The following is a 20,784-nucleotide window of genomic DNA, read 5'->3' on the forward strand; positions in this document are numbered from 1 at the left end:
CACTACGGTGCAATTCTACGGGCACTTCGGTGCAATTCTACGGGGCACTTCGGTGCATTTATACGAGCTGTGGTGACAGTATAGTGCACAACCTCTATAGACTCACATATCGATAGTTCTCACATATGTACATGGGCTAATCCAGAGATATGAACAAATATAAGTTAGTGGTATGATAAATGCTATAGAAATGATATGATATTGTGTGTGTATAGTGTTTGATTGAAATAGTATGTGATTATATGATAAACTGTTAATGATGAATTATGTGTATGCATGTATTTACTGCAATTATTCTGATATGATTTTATACGATATGAAAAATGCATGAACTTGCTGTAACATGATAGAACAAACCATGCATGTATCAATATAGGTTTTAAAGTGCATTATAAGTGGTTATGCCTCACTAAGTCTTCGACTTAGCGTGTGATTGTTTCACACGTAGGTTTCGAGAAGAGTAAGGAGTGATGCGGAGCAAGACAGGTCAGTTTTCCTTACCAAAAGATCAGATCAGAAATATTTGATAAAGTTTGTTTTTGGTTATGTATAAAGTGTTGGCATGTAATAAGTCATTAAGTACGAGTACTCTGATAAAGTCTGTATTTTGTTTTAAATAAAGTTTTAAATTTCCCGGGATTTTTCTGAAGAGTCAAGGTTTGAAAAGTCCATGTGACACTTCGGACTCGTATTCGGGTCGGATACGGGTTGGGGGTGTTACATTGATCCTTGGTATATGTGTATGATTCTTAAGGAATTTATATATGGTCCATATGGACAATCTTATATGGCACTACGGTGCATTTCTATGAGGTCCTTCGGGACAAATTCTACGTGGCACTTCGATACAAATTTATGCGAGCTGTGGTGACAACATTTGTGCACAACCTCAATGTACTCGAATACCTTAAGTTCTCAAAAATGTACATGGGCTAATAAAGAGACAATAATAATTACAATACATATGATGTATATGTTTCGATGATATGAAATATGTTACATGAATTATATTATGTTATGTGTGTTATATGATATACATAAATGATAAGTATAAAATTATATGATAAATAGAAATTATGATGATGATGGTATATGTATATGTATGCATTTTATTATATGAAATGTTCTATAGTTTTATTATATGTTTTATATACCTCACTAAGCCTATGACTTAGCATGTGATTGTTTCACACGTAGGTTTGGAAAGCGAAAAGAGAAGTAAAGAGGAACAAGACAGGTCAGTTCTCCTTACCAAAGATCAGATCAGAAATATAGATTGAATTATATGTATTTTGTTAAATGGAATTTTAGTTGGCATGTAATAAAAAATGTGTTTATTGGATACGCTTTGATTGAGTTTTGGAATGTTTTAAACACATATATGTAAATGTAAATGCCTAGTAAGGAACGATTAATTTTTACGAGTTTTGTGTACATTTTACGAAAATCACTGTAGCACTGTTCATGGCACTGTTAATTACTGTTCAAAAATACGTTTTTGCCTCAAAATTTTATAACAAATACAATTCAACAATATATTATCGTATTTTCTTAATATAAGTTCAAATGTTCTGTTATTTTGTAAGATTAAAGGTTTTGAAATGTCAATGTGACATCTCAGACTCGTATCCGGGTCAGATACGAGTTGGGGTGTTACAATGATGGTCACTGCCGGCAGGCCGACGACCTATTACAGGGGAAAGGGAGCACGGGGGACTGCTCTTTTTTTTAGAAGACATATTTTTTTTATTTTTTGATAAATTCTCAAAAATACTAGAATGTGACACATGTCACTTAACGATTAGTTAACAGTGATTTTAAATGCGGGCATCTAGATGTATACCTTTAGAAACATTAGGCACCTGTTTTTAGCGAAAAATTATTTAGGTACTAAAACACTTTTTAGACAAATTTCATGCACTTATTTTTGTATTAATCCTTTTTATGTTATTTTTTAGATTAATTATTTGAATTTTGATATATATACATATATTATACTAAATTCAATAATGTAATACAGGTACATATCATACAATCTAGATGGTTAAAAGCTTATTATCTTTCTGAGAGGCTTCAGATTTGAGCATCGACATGAATTTAAGTATTTATTATCAATTGATTTAGAGTCTTTGAACAAATACTATATGATATTTACTTCATATTTATCAATAAAATAATGATAACATTTTTCAAATTATTATTTTTATTTTCTTCAAATATAATAATAAAGTTAATCCTTAATATTCATTATATTTAAATTTATTCCTTAAACTTTAAAAATATATAAAATTAAATATTTTTTAAAAAAATAAAAAATCTAAGCATAATACCAAAATTTACTTCTAATGTTTTACAAAATAGTCACTTTGACCCTATTATTTTTTTGAAGTACTTTAATTCATATATTTTGCTTTGGGGGTAAATCATCCCCTAATTGGATAAAAGCTTTTAGTTAACTAATAGTCAACACTTGTCGTTGACATGATAATATGTCACATCATTACTGTAGATACTCATTTTCTTCCGGGAGCATTCTAAGGATTTCTATTATACAATATATATATATATATATATATATATATATATATATATATATATATAGTTTTTAATATATATATATATATATAATATGGTTTCTTAAATTATATAATATACATTTTGAAGTTTGGAGGGTGAGGATTAATAATCTCACCTTTGCTTGACCCAAACTAAACTTCAAGTTCTAAATCCTTCAACTTGAAGATGGAAGAATAAGATGAGTGTTTGGTGGAAAAAATGGGGAGTTGTTCCTGCATGTCTCATAAAATATGGGAGTTTCATCTTTTGAATTAAGAATTGAGTAAATTGCACTTTCAGTCCCCCTATTTTCTAATTTATAAGACATTCATCTTTCACCAACTAACTCATAGGCCCAACTCAAACCCACAAACACTAAATTGGGTCCAACTATTTTATAAGGTCCAATTTGGCTCAACTTTAGGCTTCGGGTTGACCCGAACTACTAACCCGAGATTTAGGGCGTTACAAAAATGATAGTTGATGTATTAAACGTGTAGTTTACCATACTTTTTATTAAATGGAAAAGGCAAAATGGTAACTTTTGCCCCTATAATAGATCTAATTTATCACTTTCGCCCCTACCGTATTTTCGCATCAATTTAGCTCTCAAAGTTGCTCAATTGCATCATTCTATAACCTTACCCCTAACTTAAAACCCTAAATTATAAACTTTAAACCCTAAAGCATAACCATATTACCTTTAAATGTTAACTTAGGGTTTATAGTTTGGGGTTTTAACTTAGGGGAAAAGTATATAATGATGCAACTAAACAACTTTGAGGACTAAATTGATGCAAAAATACAATTTGGACAAAAATGATAAATTTGGTCTACTACAGAGGTAAAGGTAACCCTTAAGCCAATGAAAAAACATTGTAATTTTTTGGGGTTAAAGTATAAAAATGATAATTGAACTATACTTAAGCGATCTATTTATCACTTGAGGTTTCAAAAGTTACAAAATCATTATTAAACTTTTCAAACAATTTAAAAATAATCATCATGCCTTGTTAAATTATTACAAAATGATCATAAAATTTATCAAAATATTACAAAATAACCACTAAACTTATAAAAATATTATAAAAAGCTCATTGAACTTATCAAAACTCATCACTATTTTATAGTTTATAATGACTATTTTATAATAAGTTGACAAATTTAATAAGTTTTCTAACTTTAGAAACTTAAATAGCCAATAAGATTATTTCAATATAGTTTAGTGACCATATTTGTACTTTACCCTAAATGTTTAATCCTCCAACATTGCAAATATGTGTTTTTTGTTATAGTAGAAAATACTAGAGGACTACTTTTGAGAAATATTCACGTGCGATAGTTTTAATATACGATTAAAAAAAAATGTTACCGGTTTTGTTATTATTTTAAATAATAAAACCTGTAAAAAATGATCGAAAACATTATCATTTCTAACGGTTTTATTATTATTATTAATTATCGATATAGGTAAACACGGTAAAAAAATAATATTTTCGATAGAATACTACCTAAAACATTATTTTTTTACCATATTAATCTATATCGATAATTAAATCCGATAAAAAAATAATATTTTCGATTTTTTTATCTATTTTTTTATTTAGATAATAAAAATACCAATAATATTTTTTAAGCCATATACCTGTCGCACCGTTGGTTTTAGGGTTTTGTGTGTCGGATCATACATTTTTTTTTGAAGGACGGATCATACACTTTTTTTTTTTTGAAATAACGGATCATACACTTGATTGTAGGTAAGGGAGAACAGATCGAAATTTCCAGCTGCCGTAATATCTTCATTATTTGGGCTTTGAAAACGTCGGTACGTGAATGAATTTCGACCGATGCTAGAAAAGTCTCCGTTTTAGTTCGATAGCAAAAGGGGCGAAAAAGATGCTGGAAAGAGTGGTTCATCAGGTGCTACTAGGATATCTTGGGCGATATGTCAAGGATTTCTCGAAGGACCAGGTGAAGGTCACTCTTTGGAACATTGAGGTTGAATTGAAGGACATAGACCTCATCCTCGAAGCCTTCGATTATCTGCAATTACCTTTTGCTTTGAAGCAAGGTCGAGTTGGGAGGCTCAGCATTAAGGTTCCTTGGAGTTTGATTGGAGGTGAACCCATTCTTATTGCTTTGGAGAATGTTTTTTTTCCGCATCCCCCAGGGACGATCATGAGGTATTGTTTATTCATCTAACTTACTTCATTTCTTTGAATTAAAGAAAAGAAAAGAAAAACTCTAATATAATGGATTTATGAGTTTTGTGGCAGTGGAGAATGGATGCCATTGAAACAAGAGAACTTGCTGGCAAGAAGGCTAAGCTTGCTGCTGCTGAGCTTGCTAAACTATCACTACGTGTTTGTGGTTGGTCATTTATGTCTATATGTTTTGAATTTCTAGAGAAAATTTTGATATGTTGTGATGTTTTAGCTTAATGATGGTTATAGATTAATCTATTCTTGGGAACCCATGCAGATAATAAAGGAGGGTGGTCATTCATTCCCTTGTTACCACAAAGGTTCCATTTTTTGAAACCCTTTATTTGTTTCCTCTCCGTTCAGTATTTTTGCTGATAAATATATTGTTCAATTTCATTGTATGGTTGTGTGGATCATTTGCGCCCTCTGTTGTTTCAGATTTTGTTTCTGCATGTTGCAAATACATTGTTCTGACTTTTGAATGTATTCGATACTCCTGACAATTGATTTTTCCTTCTAGGTTCTTGAGAATATCCAGGTGTCCATTAGAAATTTCCATGTTTTGTACTGTGATATGCAATCAAATTCGGTAAGCATACCATCTTCTCCCGCCTTGTGCTTTTTCTATAGGAACTATTGTAATGTTTTATATTTCATTTATCATAACTATTCTGATGCTATATCAACTGCTGCTGTTTATGTTTCCCACGTTTCTTTGTACTGATTGTATGCCTTTTGCGATTATTTTTTATGTCTGTTGGTATTCTCTTTTTCTTTTGTACACTTTATTGTCCTTTTTTGGTGATATGAACACTGGAACTTCACCATTTCTTACAAGAAATAGAAATTCACGAAGATGGAATGTCTAATTCTTGCTATTCGCGGTATATGAAGGCTGACTCAATAAGCCAAGGGATCGTTGTAGTTTTTCTTTGTGAACCACTTGATCATATAGTGATATAAAAAATAAGTGTTGTCTTTATTTTGCATCTGGCTGCAATAATTGGCAATTTCTGATTGCAGAAAATTGAGGAGAGTATTTTATACAGTGATCAATTGGATTCACTGTGTTTTTTCCCTTGATTAGTATAAAACTGCAAGTCTGCTTAAATAAACTAATTTGTAGAGAGTTCTAGTACAATCACTTTAAACAAAATCCTATCCTATCTAATAGGTAAGAGATAAGATACAATAGTTGTCTAAACTAATTAAGAGATAAGAGTTAGATTTTATCCTAAACTGTTAGCTGATAATAATTACAATAATTTAAATCTTTATCGTCTACAACCTACACTGATATTAGTGATCTTGCATAAATTAAGCATGGGATGTTTATGGGTACATGCTGAGGATGAACCGAGGCTTAATTACATATGGATGCTTTGAGGAATCCTTGTTTTTCTTTAAAAATTGGCATTACCTTTTTGCTAGGTTGTTATATAAACTTTTCTCTTTGTTATATTTTTATGCAGTTTATTTCTATTAAAGTTTTAAAACATTTATTTACTTGAATGTTTTGCAGGAGCAGGTTTTATTTGGTTTAAGATTTTCTAGCTTGACAATGTTAAAGCAAAATTCTGTTGGGTAATTTCTTTGGTCTACTATAATGTTCTTGATGCTCATCTTAGTTTTCAAAGTCATGCCTTCTCTTCCTTGTAGACTGTCTTAGTGACTTCAAGAAGTAATTTATTTGAACTTCCTCAACTTAATGGCAATGATAGTTGTGGATTGGCTTGTGTGTGAAATGTGCCTTATTATGCTTTAATTTATTAAGCACAATTCACCAATAGCAAATTGAATTTGCATTTTGTTTTCTTCTTTACTTATTCATCAGTTCCACCAAAAAAAACCACACTCACGAAGTTCTAATTCTGATCCTTATTATCTTTTTGATATGTAATTAGCTTTACTTTCAAATGCATTTATACTTTCTTGCTTTATAAAGCAGGTTGAAAATGGGTCAGGAGAGCAAAATTGTGGAGGTTGAAGGGTTAGAAATTTATTGTGGCATCTCCAAAGATGTTGGCAAGGATTTGAGTATGAGCAATGTTGGGTTTTTTGAATCTTGGTTCAATTCACACTTTGTTGGTGATAAGCCTGAACATATAGTAGATCCGTTCAACGTATCACTGTCTCTTTTGGTATGCAAATTTTATCTTATTTTTTATTTCTTTTGCTCAAGATTTATTCCCGTTTTGAATTTCATTGTGGTCTCCATGTAATGTTGATCTTTCTGCACCCATACATGTGCTGAAAAGAAAAACAATAGTTTGTAGCAAAGCAATGGAGGTGCTTTTAAGACATTCCTAGTTATATCTTTCATGAACATTGTTATTCTGGATAATTGTTCTTTTATTGTAATGGCAATTATTTTTTGTTCTATTAGTCTCTTTTATGACAAAAGTCATGTAATATCTAGTGTGTTCTATTAATCTGTAACTCTCTCTCTCCTTGTACTTCTTGTTTTACTCACATCCTTATTGTAGGCATCTTGTAAAGCATGTTAGTATCTTGAAGGGTCTTATTTACTTTTCCCTTTTTTCAAGAAGTCTTAATTCTATTTAAAATTTGTTCCTGAATTAGATGACCGTTAAATTACCTACAACAGTCCACAAGGTGATGACACACAAATGAAAAACAAAGTTATGTTTGTTTGGGTGTTAGGTGGGATAGGGAGTTGGAGGAATTTCCTTCGATTGTTTTTCAAAGGAAATATGTTAATTTTGAACATTTGTTTTCTGGTTTCTGTTCCAATGATGGTAAGAGTGAAAACATTCCCGAGAATATAAGTGAAAAAGACGAGTTATGAGTTTAAACATTTTGTGTTTGTCACTGGCTAAAAGTTCTCATTTTCCGGAGGGTGGCCTTTTTAGAAGGTTTAAATTTTTTATAGCCTTGTTAGGTAGAGTTGTGAATGAACCAGGGCAAATTCTCGAACGTTAAGAACTTGATATATCTAGATTTTGAGCTATGCTTGTATTCAATTTGATATTGAGCTTTAGAAATCCTGTTTGAGATGGTAAGCTTGATAAAATATTATAAAGTTTTCCTTCACTTAACTATGCTTATACCTTGACATTTTATCTTTTGGAGTAAAGTCGCAACCTGTTTAACAAGCTTTGAAAGGTTTCTATTGAAACCAATAACTGTAAGTCTGTAACGGCAAAAAATGTCATGAAAATAGGTGCAAGTGTGCATAGTTTAGTTTTGGCTTAACTGTATTTACTTTACTAAGTAACCTTAATCTTCTGATTCTATGCTGCTGCATTCAAATCCAAAACTGCAGCAATGCATGTACTGCATGAGTTTCAAGAGGATAGCATAAGAAACCAATTCCCATAACCCTAAGTAATTACATGCAAATTTATTGCAAATGCATGTAACAACAAAAAAAAAGTCCCTCAAGGATATTGTAAAAGTTCAAAAAAGATTTCACCATACAAACTATCAATTTATAGAAAGAAATGTTATTATTGACTACCTGTTGACAGATGATTGACAAGTTAACATAAGTTTTGCTTTTTTTTGTTTGTTTGTTTTTCCCCTTTAGCAAGAAAGTAATGTAATAACTTGACTCTATATGCTGTCTCTACTCAAGACTCATGGATCTGGAGAGGTATTCTGAACAATTATGTGAAAAAAGATGAAATAGGGGATTGTTTGAGATCTAATTCGAAGATCCAAGTGGGTAATGGTAGATCAATTGCATTCTGGAATGATGTTTGGGTTAATGATTCGATAAAAAGTCAATTCCCCAGGATTTTTTTCTTTATATACTAACAAATGGGGGAAAGTGGCAGATTTCGGTAACTTCGAAAATAATGGTTGGATTTGGAATATTCAGTTAAAGAGGAATCTATGCGATTGGGAATTAGATCAATGGGTTGCCTTAATGTCTTTGATTGAGAATATAGTTCTGGATGATTCAGTGGATTACTTTCTTGCTTGGTCAGGGAAAGGTGATGGTTTGTTCTCAGTCAAGTCTTGTCGATTAACGCTATCTACCAAAACGGGAGGTAGTTTCGAGTGGAATAAGTGGGTTTGGTCTAGTCTGGTCCCTCCTAGAGTTGAAGCATTTCTCTGGCAGATCTCTCATCAGAAATTGACAGTTAGAGTGGAGTTGAAGAAAAGAGGAGTTCCCTTGGAAGATGTGGTTTGTCCTTTATGCCAGAAGCATGAAGAAACAATTCAACACCTTTTCATCTCATGCTCGGTTACAGGGGAGCTGTGGAATAGATTTCTTAGGTGTTGGGATATTTCTTGCCCCTCTTCCCTGCTCTCTTCATGGTCTTTTCTAAGGCCTTATTCCTCTATTTGGAATTTTAGCCCGGGAGTTATTTTCTGGTCATTATGGAAGGCTAGGAATTTGGTTGTGTTTGAAAATTGCAAGTTTGACAGTTCTTCTCTGTTTTTTATTTCCAGATTTAAGCTGGCTAAATGGACGGATTTACTAGTAGGGGATCCCTCGCTTGCAGACAAGATTCGTATTAAATCTTCTAAGGGAAAGAATGTTAAATGCTGGCTTCCACCGCCACCTGATTTTTTTAAATTCAATGTCGATGGGGCTGTTAGAGGTGATGGGTTGCAAGGTGGAATTGGAGGAATTTTGAAAGACTAATTGCTATACTTTAGCCATATTCTCTATTGCTGTTGGGTCAGGTCCTCCTACTTTGGTTGAATTGAAAGCCATTAAAAAAGGAATTGATGTTTTCCTTTCTTCTGAATGGGCTTTGAAGGGAAGACTAATCATAGAGATCGATTGTAAAATTGCAGTGGACTGGATTTTGATACCGTTCTCCGCCCATACGTTTTTCAGTTCTATGGTCGAGGAAATTGGGGCACCAGTTTCTGCTAGGGAGATTGTTGTCAGATTGATTCCTAGGTACTGTAATTGGGAGGCTGATAAGTTAGCTAAGGAGGGTATTGGTTGAATGTGTAGAGTTCTATTGTTGTAATGCTTGGTGTTTTATTTCGGGTAGTTTATTGTGTAAATGTACTCTTATGTATTTATAGTTTATCTATAAATTGAGGTACTCTTTTCCTCCTTCCGCTAGTTGCCTCTTCACAAGAGCCAACTATGAGAGAGGTTTTTAATGAGGTCTCCTACTATCAATTTTTTTTACATGACTATGCTATTTTATGAAGGTTTTGAAATGTAGATATAAAACAATTAAGAGGGATTGGGGAGACTTTTTGCTTTTTCTCGAATTGACATTTAAACAATCATTTAATATTTATAGAGATTTCTGCATTAAGGATACATTATTTGATACTAAATATCCTTGTTTCTTTTCCCTTCACTTGGACATTTGAAGGTTTTATTCTTCAAGGGTCCCAAATGTCATTGTGTATTAGGGAAAAAAGGTGAGAGAATTTACATGGAGAAAGTTGCATTAATGATATCATCAGTGCTTCGCAATTTGCTTTCATTCCTGGTCGATAAATCTTGGATTGCTCTTTTATTGCTAATAAATAGGAAGCGAACATAGTACCGACTTAAGCAAGACCAGTCTCCCTGCTAAAGAAAGAGAGGCAGCCTTCCATCCTATTAATTTTTTGAAAAAATTACTGATTACAATATTCCAGATAGCAACAAAATTCCTAGAAGCCCCCAAAGGAAGCCCTAGATATTCAGAAGGAAAGCTTCCAACAGAACAACCAATAGTATTAGCCCACTCATTCACCTCCTCATCATTCAAATTCACACCAAAAAGCTTGCATTTCCTCAAATTGAGCTGTAAACCCGAAATAACTTGGAATACACGAAGCACCCTTTTTACATTTAGAATTTGCATTTTCGAAGCACCACTAAAGATAATGAGATCATCCGCAAACTGTAAGTGAGAAAGATTAAAAGACCCCTCTCCCCTCTCAATAACCAATCCAGAAAACAGCCCCTGTGAAACAACCTTTAAAATCAGTAAATTAAGGAGTTCACCAATCAAATTAAATAGTAGAGGGGATAAAGGACATCCCTGCCTAAGACCCTTTGCCATAGGAATTTCCTCAGTAGGGACTCCATTAAACAGAACAGATACTGAAGCTGTTGAAACACATTTTTTGATCCAGCCTCTCCACCTTGAACCAAAACCCATTTTCTCCATAACTAAAAACAGAATACTCCAATCCACTGAATCATAAGCTTTCTTGAAATCAGCTTTGAAAACACAGCCTTTGAGTCCATTTTTCCTCAAAAAATCAATTCCTTCATTGGCAATTAACGAGCAATCTAATATTTGACGGCCTGGAATAAAAGCAAATTGTGTGGGACTGATTAAATCTGAAATACAGCTCCTCAACCTCCTCGAAAGACACTTGGAGAGGATCTTATATAATCCACCAACTAAGCTAATAGGTCTAAAGTCATCAAGATCGCCACTATTAGAAACCTTAGGGATAAGAGTAATAAATGTATGATTAATACCGTGTTCCCACTTTTTTCCCAAATAGAAATTATTGAAAAATTTCAAAACATCTCCCTTAAGCATATTCCATAATCTTTTAAAAAATCCCATATTTAGACCGTCTGGCCCAGGAGCTTTATTCCCATTACAAGACTCAATAGACTCCCAAATTTCCTCCTCGGTAAATTCTTTCTCTAATCTCAAACTCTGTTCGAGTGTAATACTAGAAAAATCCAGCCCAATGTCTTCCACTTGAAGAGTAAACTGATCATTGAAAGCCTTGAAAAAATGATCTCTAACTGTTGCTTTAATAACATTCGAATCATGAACAAAATTGCCATTGACAAGAATAGCATTCAATGCATTTCTTTTCCTCCTAACTGAAGCACATGTATGAAAATATCTTGTGTTTCTGTCGCCATCTTCTACCCACTTCGATCTTGAGTTCTGGAACCAAATCTGCTCCTTTATCTTATACAGTCTCCACAGTTCTGCTCTTGATTTCTTCAACTCAAGTGCTATCTCAGAACTGTAATCAATTAGACCCTGATGAATATCCACCTCTAGCTTTTGAATTTTCGATTCAAGATCAGAAATCAAATCCCCTGGAAACTTGTCTCTCCTCCCTGCCCAATTTTTGATTGCCATTTTGGTATTCTTCAGTATGCTGAAAATTCCAGCATTCCTCTGGTTTTTCTTACAATCTCGAATTGATAAGCTGACCACATCCTCGAATCCGACTTCATCCATCAGATAATTAAAAAGTTTAAAAGGTTTCTTTCCCTAATTATCCCCACCATTTTCAATAATTATTGCATTATGGTCAGACACAGACCTGGGCAAAAGAGATTGAGTTAAATCTGGAAATTCGGCTAAGAACTGGCTATCAACCAAAAATCTGTCAAGTCTAACATAGGTTGGTGAATCTTGGTTATTACACCAAGTATATCGACCCCCACTCAATGGCAGATCAATTAAACCTGTGTTCAGCAGAAAATGACTGAAAATCTTACTGAATTCCTATTTTGGGCCCTACCCATCTTCTCGTCCTCATGAAGATAAACATTTAGGTCCCCTCCAACACAAATAGGATCACTGTAACCTCCAATGAACATGCCTAATTCTTCAAAGAAGCCTCCTTTCTCCTCCTCAACAGACGGACCATATACATTGATGAACCTACATTTGAAATTATTTGCACGAAACCTCCCAGAAATAGCTAAAAATCTACTAGAAACAAATTGATTATCCAACTCAAAAATATTGTCATTCCAGCAACTTAGTAAACCCCCTGAAGCACCAACCGAACATAGTACCGACTTAAGCAAGACCAATTTTGTTATTGAAATTATCAACATAGTACCGCTTCCTATTTATTATTTCTCTTTGTTATTGCTTAAGTCCAATTTTGGTATGACAGCTGGGCGTTAGATTCTCCTTTCAAAGTTGTTTTCCCTAGATTGTTTGCACTATCTATAAATCAGAATGGCAAGTTAATAGAGTTTGGTCAGTATCGATCAGCAGGTTGGTTTTGGCATGTTCAGATGAGGAGAAACTTGAGTGATTGGAACTGGATCAGTTGTCAGACTTGCTGATTATCATAAATAATATAAGTCTTTCCGAAGAGTCGAGGGATGGTCTGATTTGGAGAGGAAATGGGGAAGGTGTCTACACTGTCAACTCTTGTATTAAGTTATGCTCCTCTGATTCGGATGCTGATCCTTTTTGAAAGAATAACATTTGAGGGGTTTGGTGCCTCCAAGAGTGGAGTCTTTTATGTGGCAGGTTGTGCATTAGAAATTGACAGTAAAGTCTGAATTACTAAAGAGAGGGGTTCCGGGGATTGTGGACATTTTATGCCCTTTATGTAAAATGGAGAAAGAATCATCCTCACATTTATTCTTCACCTGCTCTCTTACGTGAAATCTATAGAATAGGTTTATGAAGTTTTGGAGAATCACTTCGGTTTTACATGGAAATGCTCAAAGTTTTCTATTAGCTTGGGAAGATTTGGTGTCTTATTCATCTATTTGATCCTTTATTCTGGGCGTTGTTCTTTGGACAATTTGGAAATTTAGAAATGCCATTGTGTTTGAAGGGGGATTGTTAGATCAAGTTGATTTATTTTTCACGACAAGATTTAGGCTTGCTTCTTGGTACTTAGCTAAGTTCAAGGTCTATTTCTAAAGACTCTGTCATTAGTGATCCCTTCCTTGGGGATTTCTGCTGATCTTCCAGAAATTCGATTATCAATCTTGTGCCTTGGTCTCCTCTTCCCAAGGGCTTTCTAAGACTGAATGTGGATGCAGCTGTTAGTGGTGATTGGAAGAAAGGTGGAATAGGTGGAATCTTAAGAGATGATGATGGTTCGGTGCTGGGTTCTTTCCAAAAGGCTACTGGCCCAGGTCCTTCTACTTTGTTGGAGCTGAAGGCTATTAAGAAGGGTTTAACTTTCTTTGATTCTCTTCGACAACGTTTTAAGAAACGTTTGATTATCGAAAGTGATAGTAAATTGTCGATGGTGTGGGTTAAGAATATAGATAGATGTCCTAATGTTTATGTTTCAATTGTTAAGGACATTGCTGTTAGGTTAGCTTTGGAGGGCGTAATTCGATGGGTAGCTAGGACAACAAATATTGAAGCTGATGGTTTAGGTAAGGCTGGTATTGGCTAATCATTTGTCACAGGAAGAAAAGTGGGGGAAAAATCTGAATGAAAATTCAATTGGGTGGTTCAGGGAGTTTTTGTTTCATTCAAGTTTGATGGATCTGCCTTTGGTGGGAGGAAGTTTTACTTGGGGTAACAACAGGGAAGATCCTACATTTGTGAGGTTGGATAGGTTTTTACTTTCTGCCGAATTCTTAGACTTATTCCCGGATGTTGTGCAGCTGTTATTACCTAAGTCAATTTCAGATCACAATGCTGTGGCATTGGATTCCAGTAAGATTAATTGGGGTCCGAAACCCTTTAAATTGTTCAATTACATCATGGAGGAGAAGGGTTTTAAGGAAGCTGTGGAAAAGGAAATTTCAAAAGCAAAGAGTAGGAAGAGGATGAACATTGAGGAGCTACTTAGAGTTTTAAAGGTTGAAATCAGGAATTGGTCTAATGGAAGCAGATTGCAACTTCAAAGTTTGATTGACAGCAAAGAGAGACTAATTTCGAACCAAGAAGCTCTATTACAACAAAGGAATCCTTCCGTTTCTATGGTGGATGTTGCAAAAGAAAAAAGTGAATTATGGACATTATATAAAAAAGAAGAATTAGTTTGGTTCCAGAAATCAAGGGCGCAGTGGATTATGGATGTAGATAGAAATTCAAGGTATTTCCATCAATGTGCTACAAATAGAGGGAGGAGGAATGCTCTTAATTCTTTAAATGTGAGTGGAAATTTGATTGTGGATCCGATAAGGATTAAAGCTGCTATTTTTGAATTTTTCAAGAACGCTTACAATGCCATTCCGACGGTTGAAGTTGAGAAGTTGGAATTGACTTTTTCTAGACTTTCGGAGGATCAAGTTGCTCAATTAGACATGATTTTTTCGGAAGAGGAAGTTGGGAAGCAGTTCTTTCTTCGGATAGCAATAAAGCTCCAGGTCCTGACGGATTGAACTTAGGTTTTTTCAAGAAATTTTGGCCGGTTTTGAAAGGTGACATTCTTAAGTTTTTTGAAGATTTTTACAAAGGGAAGAAGTTTGGGAAAGGTGTCAATCATTCCTTCATCTCTCTAATTCCGAAGAAGCAGCTTCCAGTCTGCATTGAGGATTACAGACCAATCAGTTTGGTAGGAGGACTTTACAAAATCTTGTCTAAAGTTTTGTCAAGAAGGTTAAGGCAGTGCATAGGGGGGTTAATTGGTCATTCTCAATTTGCTTTCATCTCGGGAAGGCAGATTTGTGACTGCTCCTTAATTGCTAATGAAGCAATCGATTTTTGGAGGAGGAAAGGAAGGGAAGGTCTTGTCTTCAAAGTGGATTTCAAGAGGGCCTACGACACTGTTGACTGGAATTTTTTAATCAAAATTATGGAGTGTATGGGGTTTAGTAGAAGATGGAGGTCGTGGATTCATAATTGCTTAAGTTCAACTTCTATTTCAGTTCTTGTCAATGGTTCTCCAACTGAAAGTTTTAACATATCTAGAGGGCTCAGACAAGGGTGTTCTCTATCCCCGCTTCTGTTTAATATAGTGGGTGAATTTCTGAATCTACTGCTGTCTAAAGCAGTTGCATTGGGGCTGTTTGAGGGCTTTCAATTAGGTTCTGATAATTCTTCGCCGATGCTGTCTCATCTACAATTTGCGGATGATTTGATTATTTTTTGTAAAGCTGCAAAGGGTCAATTGGCAAATCTGAAGAGGGTTTTGGTTGTTTTTGAGTTATGTACTGGGCTGCAGCTGAATTTGTTGAAGAGCAGAATTTTTGGTATCAATTTACAAGACAACATTGTTGGGGAGTGGGCAGATTCTATTGGTTGTTTAAGAGACTCCTTTCCGACAGACTACTTGGGGTTACCATTGGGTGCTAAGAGGAATTCAATTCAACTTTGGGATCCGATTGTAAATAAGTTTTACCAGAAATTAACAGGCTGGAAAATGTCTTCTTTATCAATAGCAGGAAGGACAGTCTTGATTAATTCAGTCTTGAATGCTTTGCCTAATTACTATATGTCACTTTTTAAAATGCCAGTGGTTGTGAGGAAGAAACTGGAATCTATTTTGGCCAACTTCTTGTGGGGTTCTTCGGCTGAGAAGAAAAGGCTTCATTGGGTTAATTGGAATACAGTCTGTAAAAATAAAGAGTTGGGGGGATTGGGAATTTCGGATCTAAAATTACGGAATAGAGCTTTATTGGGCAAGTGGGTTTGGAAGTTTGGTACAGAGAAGGACTCTTGGTGGAAGACATTGATTTGTTCTAAGTACAATGTGGGTTTGAGCTCTATTGTGGTATATGATAAGTTGCCCTCTAATGTGTCTTGGATTTGGAAAGGTGTTTTAAATAACTATTGGTCTAACGACTCATTTGGATTATGCTTTCGAAATAATCTCGTGCTTCAGGTGGGAAAAGGAGAATCTATCAGATTTTGGCTTGATTCTTGGATTTCTAATGTTTCCTTGAAGACTTTGTTTCCTAGGCTCTTTGCTCTGTCTGTTAATAAGGAAGGTGTTGTAGCTGATTTTGGGTGTTTGTCGAATGGGGAGTGGGTGTGGGATTTACAACTTGGGAGGAATTTAATGGATAGTGAGTTTGAGCATTGGATGGAACTGATGGTGTTGCTGGATAATTTTCGCCCGCTGTTGAAGGGTGGAGACCGTGTTGTGTGGAAAGGTAGTGGGGATGGTGAGTTCTCGGTTAATTCTTGCTCAAGATTATTTTCAAGTTTAGCAGAATCTGACAATTCTTGGTTGGAGATTGTGTGGAAGGGCTTAGTCCCACCAAAGGTAGAGATTTTCCTGTGGCAAGTTATTCATCAGAAGATGGTTGTCAAAACTGTTTTATTGAGAAGAGGGGTTAAAGATATCGAAAACCCTCTTTGTGTGTTATGTGGACAGGAACCAGAATCTGTCAGTCATTTATTCTTTTCCTGTGTCCAGGTTTGGAAAATTTGGATAAAACTACTCCGTTTGTGGAAAGTTATTTCAGTCTTTCCTAATAATCCGAAAGGCTTTTTGCTTTCATGGTTGCATCTTAGACCCTACTCGGATATTTGGAGATTTATTCCAGGAGCAGTTTTGTGGTCTGTTTGGCTGTGCCGGAATCAGATTGTTTTTGAGAATGGCAAGATGGACAAAGATAATTTGTTCTTTTTGGTGAGGTATAGGGTGGCATCATGGTTTTTAGTAAAAAATAAGGATTTGTCTATTCATTTGGACAACCTTGTGGGAGATCTTACTTTGGCGGATAAGCATAAATCCCCCTCTAATTTTCGACTGTCTAGATTAAAATGGTGCCCTCCTCCTTCCTGGTACATTAAGATGAATGTTGATGGGGCAGTCAATTTTGACTGGAAAAGGAGTGGTATTGGTGGAGTTCTTAAAGATGCTGGTAATAACAAGCTGGTTTCATTCTCTACAGCTTTAGGACCTTGTTCTCCTATTCTAGCTGAGATTTTTGCGATCAAAGTGGGGTTAGATATGTTTTTTGATTCAGTTTGGAGGGACAAAGGAAATCTGATTTTAGAAAGTGACTCGTTTCTGGCAGTGAAATGGATCAACAGCCCGGATCTCTGCCCGGTTCACCTTGTTGATTTTATTACAGAAATTCAGAAGTCAGTTGGGCTTTATAATGTTGTTATTAGGCATATCAGCAGATGTATTAATGTGGAAGCTGATGGTCTAGCTAAGTCAGGAATTGGTTAGTGAGTGTGGAGTTTGTTTTTAGGAGCTGTGCTTTTGGCACTTTATTTTGGTTATGTTTCTTTGTTTAGGCAATCTTTTGTAATGTTTGGGTATCTTATGTAATTGTTGGTTATTAATCTACTAAGGCACTCTTTTCCTCCTTCCGCTACTTGTCTCCTTTAAAGAGACAACTATGAGGGAGGTTTTTAATGAGGCCTTCTATTCCTATAAAAAAAAAAGTAAGTCCTCAAGTTGTTTGTTGAAGCTGTTGACAGTTTGGGAGGGGTTTGATTAGATCCCAAACTGATTTCAGAGTTTGTAGAGGTATTCATTTTCTGGGTTTTTGTGGATCGAAAAAACTAGACATCTGATACCATGTAGATGATGGGAGTTTCTATGAAGAGAAAACAATATGTTTTCTTCTATATTCACTTGAAAAATCTATTTACAACATAAGTCTATAGAAGACTGAATACATAGTGTTTAACTACAATTAGGACTACTTTGGATCTTATCTTTATCTATACTTAGGATAAGACTTAGAAATAACACTATACTACTAAGAGATAGGGTTTTTAATGAAGCATCTCTTTCCTATATATATATATATATAAACTAAGAGATAGGTACAAAGTAAACTTAATCTTCTACTAATCACACACACGTCTACAATCTACTATATATTAACCACAAAGTTTTCATTGAATAAGTACTGCTCACCTTTAGATTTTTCTGTCATACTTTTTTATTATGCAGGTGAACAGATATGGAAAACATAATGATTTGCCTCAGTATTCTATCAGTGCTAAAATGACCTGTTTGGTCAGTTTTTCTTCTCACTGATTGTAGGCACGTTATTATTTTGTCAACTATTTTGGATGATATTTTAATTTTAATTTGTGTTCTTAAATTCTTTAAGGTTGTGTCTTTGAATGAGATTCAGTTGCAGCAAATCTTGATCCTTTCAGATTACTTAACTACAAATCAGTTAAGGGAGAAGTAAGCTTGATGTTTCTTCACTATCATATATATATAATGTTAATTTGGAAGCTTTTCCTTTAATTTTTAGTGATTTGCCTACTTCTTAATATGACTTGATGATGCTCATTTGTAAGAACTTTGTTGTTTTGATAATTATAATTTCAGTGATCTCACTTAGTTTTGACTATGATTTGGTGGTACAACCATGGGAAATAACTTTTATTGCTTTCATATTTATAATTTTCTCCCAGTTCTACTTGTTCATTTGTAATACTGTAATTTGAATTCCTTAATTGCTGATTTTAGATTATTGTAGGGATCAAGTATATCTGCTCAGAGTTAAAGTTGATTCTTAGTTGCTGCCAATTACTTTTCTTTTGATAGAAAAGATGGCCTCGTTAAAAACCCCCTTCGTAACCATCAAACTACAAAGGTTGCTCAACGGACATTGGAAGGAGAAAAAGAGTGCCATAAATTTTATTACTAAACACCAGATACAACAAGAGTACAAAAGATGGATCACCAATCAGCACATCCTCCTGAATAGGAAACTTAGGGTACTTGGCTAGAAACCATTTAGATAACCTGAATCTAGCAATAAAAAACAAAGACATCCTATCAAGGGGAGCACCTTCGAACACTATTGCGTTCCTAGCTTTCCAAATCGACCAAAATACTACTCCCGGAATAAATTTCCAAATCAACGAATTCCCCCTCAGTTCACCCCAAGAGCTGATCAAAGAAGGTGGGTCCTTTGGAAGTACCAAAGCTATATCCCAAAAGCTTACTATCTTATACCATAGTTCCCAAACTACAACACACGAAATAAATAAATGTTGCACTGATTCCACTTGTTCCTTACAAAAAGGACACAAAATTTCATCCCCTAGCTGCATTCCTCTCTTCACCAATTCTTCTCTCACTGCCACTTCCTGATGAGCTAGCTGCCACAGGAAAGCTTCAACACGAGGAGGAGATAATCCTTGCCACACCCCTTTAAACCAAAAATCAAAACCCCCCGACACCTTCCCGAGTACATTTCTACAAGATTTTACTGAAAACATTCCATCCCCACTTGCAGACCAAGAAAGAAAGTCTTCTACTGATTCTGTCAGTTTAAAGTCATTCAGTTTTGTCATCAATTCCAGCCACTGCTCTAATTCCCAGTCACACAAATTCCTTCTGGTTTCAACGTTCCACACCCAACCATTCGAATCAAAACAACCAAACTCAGCAACATTACCCCATCTGTTTGTAGACAACACATACATTCTAGGGAAAAGATTTTTTTAAAGGAAACTCGTCAGCCCATGTATCTATCCAAAATGAAATAGACTTTCCATTCCCCACTTTCAACTTAGAGTGTGATCTGATACATTCACCCTCCGAGTCATTCTTTAAGAAATTGTTAGCAATACCTCTCACAATCCAAGAAGATTTGGGCGTAAACACCTTGCTAATAGACATGGAATTACAACTAACCTTGTGTCTGCAACATAACACACTTTTCCACAGAGTATTCTTTTCATTGGCAAACTTCCACACCCATTTTCTCAAAAGAGCCCGATTAGAAAGATTCACATCAAAAACACCAAGACCACCAGAATTCAGAGGCTTGCAAACTGATTTCCAATTAACCCAGTGTATCCTCCTTTTTTCCTCATTACCCCCCCCCACCATAGAAATTTGGCCATTAATGAATTGAGCTTCTTACCAATAATGCAAGGCATTCTAAAAAGTGATAAGAAAAATATTGGTAAGGAAGTAAGCATCGACTTTAATAAAACTATCCTGCCAGCCAAAGAGAGACAAGAAGCTTTCCAACCAGCAAGTTTGGAGCTAAAATTCTTGAAAACTGGATCCCATAGAGCTTCTGAGTTTTTCTTAGCACCGAGAGGAAGTCCCAAGTAATCTGTTAGAAAGGAACCCACTGAACAACCCACTGCTAATGCCCACTCTGTTAAAACTTCCTCTTCCACATTAATACCAAACAGCTTGCTCTTAGCTAGATTTAGATGCAACCCTATCATAATACTAAAAATCCTCAACACTCTCTTGACATTTTTAATCTGGGAGAGAAGCTTGACAGAAAATGATCAAGTCATCTGCAAATTGGAGATGTGACAACCGAACAGAGTTTTCAGATTTCCCAATAACAAAGCCTTGAAACAGACCCCTGTCTACTGCTTTAGTTATCATCAAATGAAGCAGCTCACCTACAATGTTAAACAGTAATGGTCAAAGGTTGGGATAAGGGGGGAATTGGTGGATTGATTAGGGATGGGAGTGGTTCGGTGCTTGGGTC

The 20,784-nt window shown here is 35.0% G+C and overlaps 1 protein-coding gene across 2 annotated transcripts; it reads left to right on the plus strand.

The window, feature by feature from the left end:
- Positions 1-4,241: 4,241 nt before the first annotated feature.
- LOC120195951 (vacuolar protein sorting-associated protein 13b-like) lies at positions 4,242-18,511 on the plus strand. Of its 2 annotated transcripts, XM_039197879.1 has the most exons (8): positions 4,242-4,739; positions 4,833-4,926; positions 5,038-5,080; positions 5,281-5,349; positions 6,283-6,344; positions 6,709-6,901; positions 18,255-18,320; positions 18,418-18,511. In XM_039197879.1, exons 4-8 carry the CDS (start codon positions 5,335-5,337, stop codon positions 18,499-18,501), a joined length of 420 nt encoding a protein of 139 aa, XP_039053810.1. In that variant the 5' UTR covers positions 4,242-4,739; positions 4,833-4,926; positions 5,038-5,080; positions 5,281-5,334; the 3' UTR covers positions 18,502-18,511. The 2 variants fall into 2 exon arrangements, with proteins under 2 accessions (XP_039053810.1, XP_039053809.1); XM_039197878.1 differs by lacking the exons at positions 6,283-6,344; positions 6,709-6,901; positions 18,255-18,320; positions 18,418-18,511 and having other exon boundaries at positions 5,281-5,327.
- Positions 18,512-20,784: the final 2,273 nt, after the last annotated feature.

The sequence above is a fragment of the Hibiscus syriacus genome, unplaced genomic scaffold (assembly GCF_006381635.1).
Source record: "Hibiscus syriacus cultivar Baekdansim isolate YM2019G1 unplaced genomic scaffold, ASM638163v2 tig00117021_pilon, whole genome shotgun sequence".
NCBI lineage: Eukaryota > Viridiplantae > Streptophyta > Magnoliopsida > Malvales > Malvaceae > Hibiscus > Hibiscus syriacus.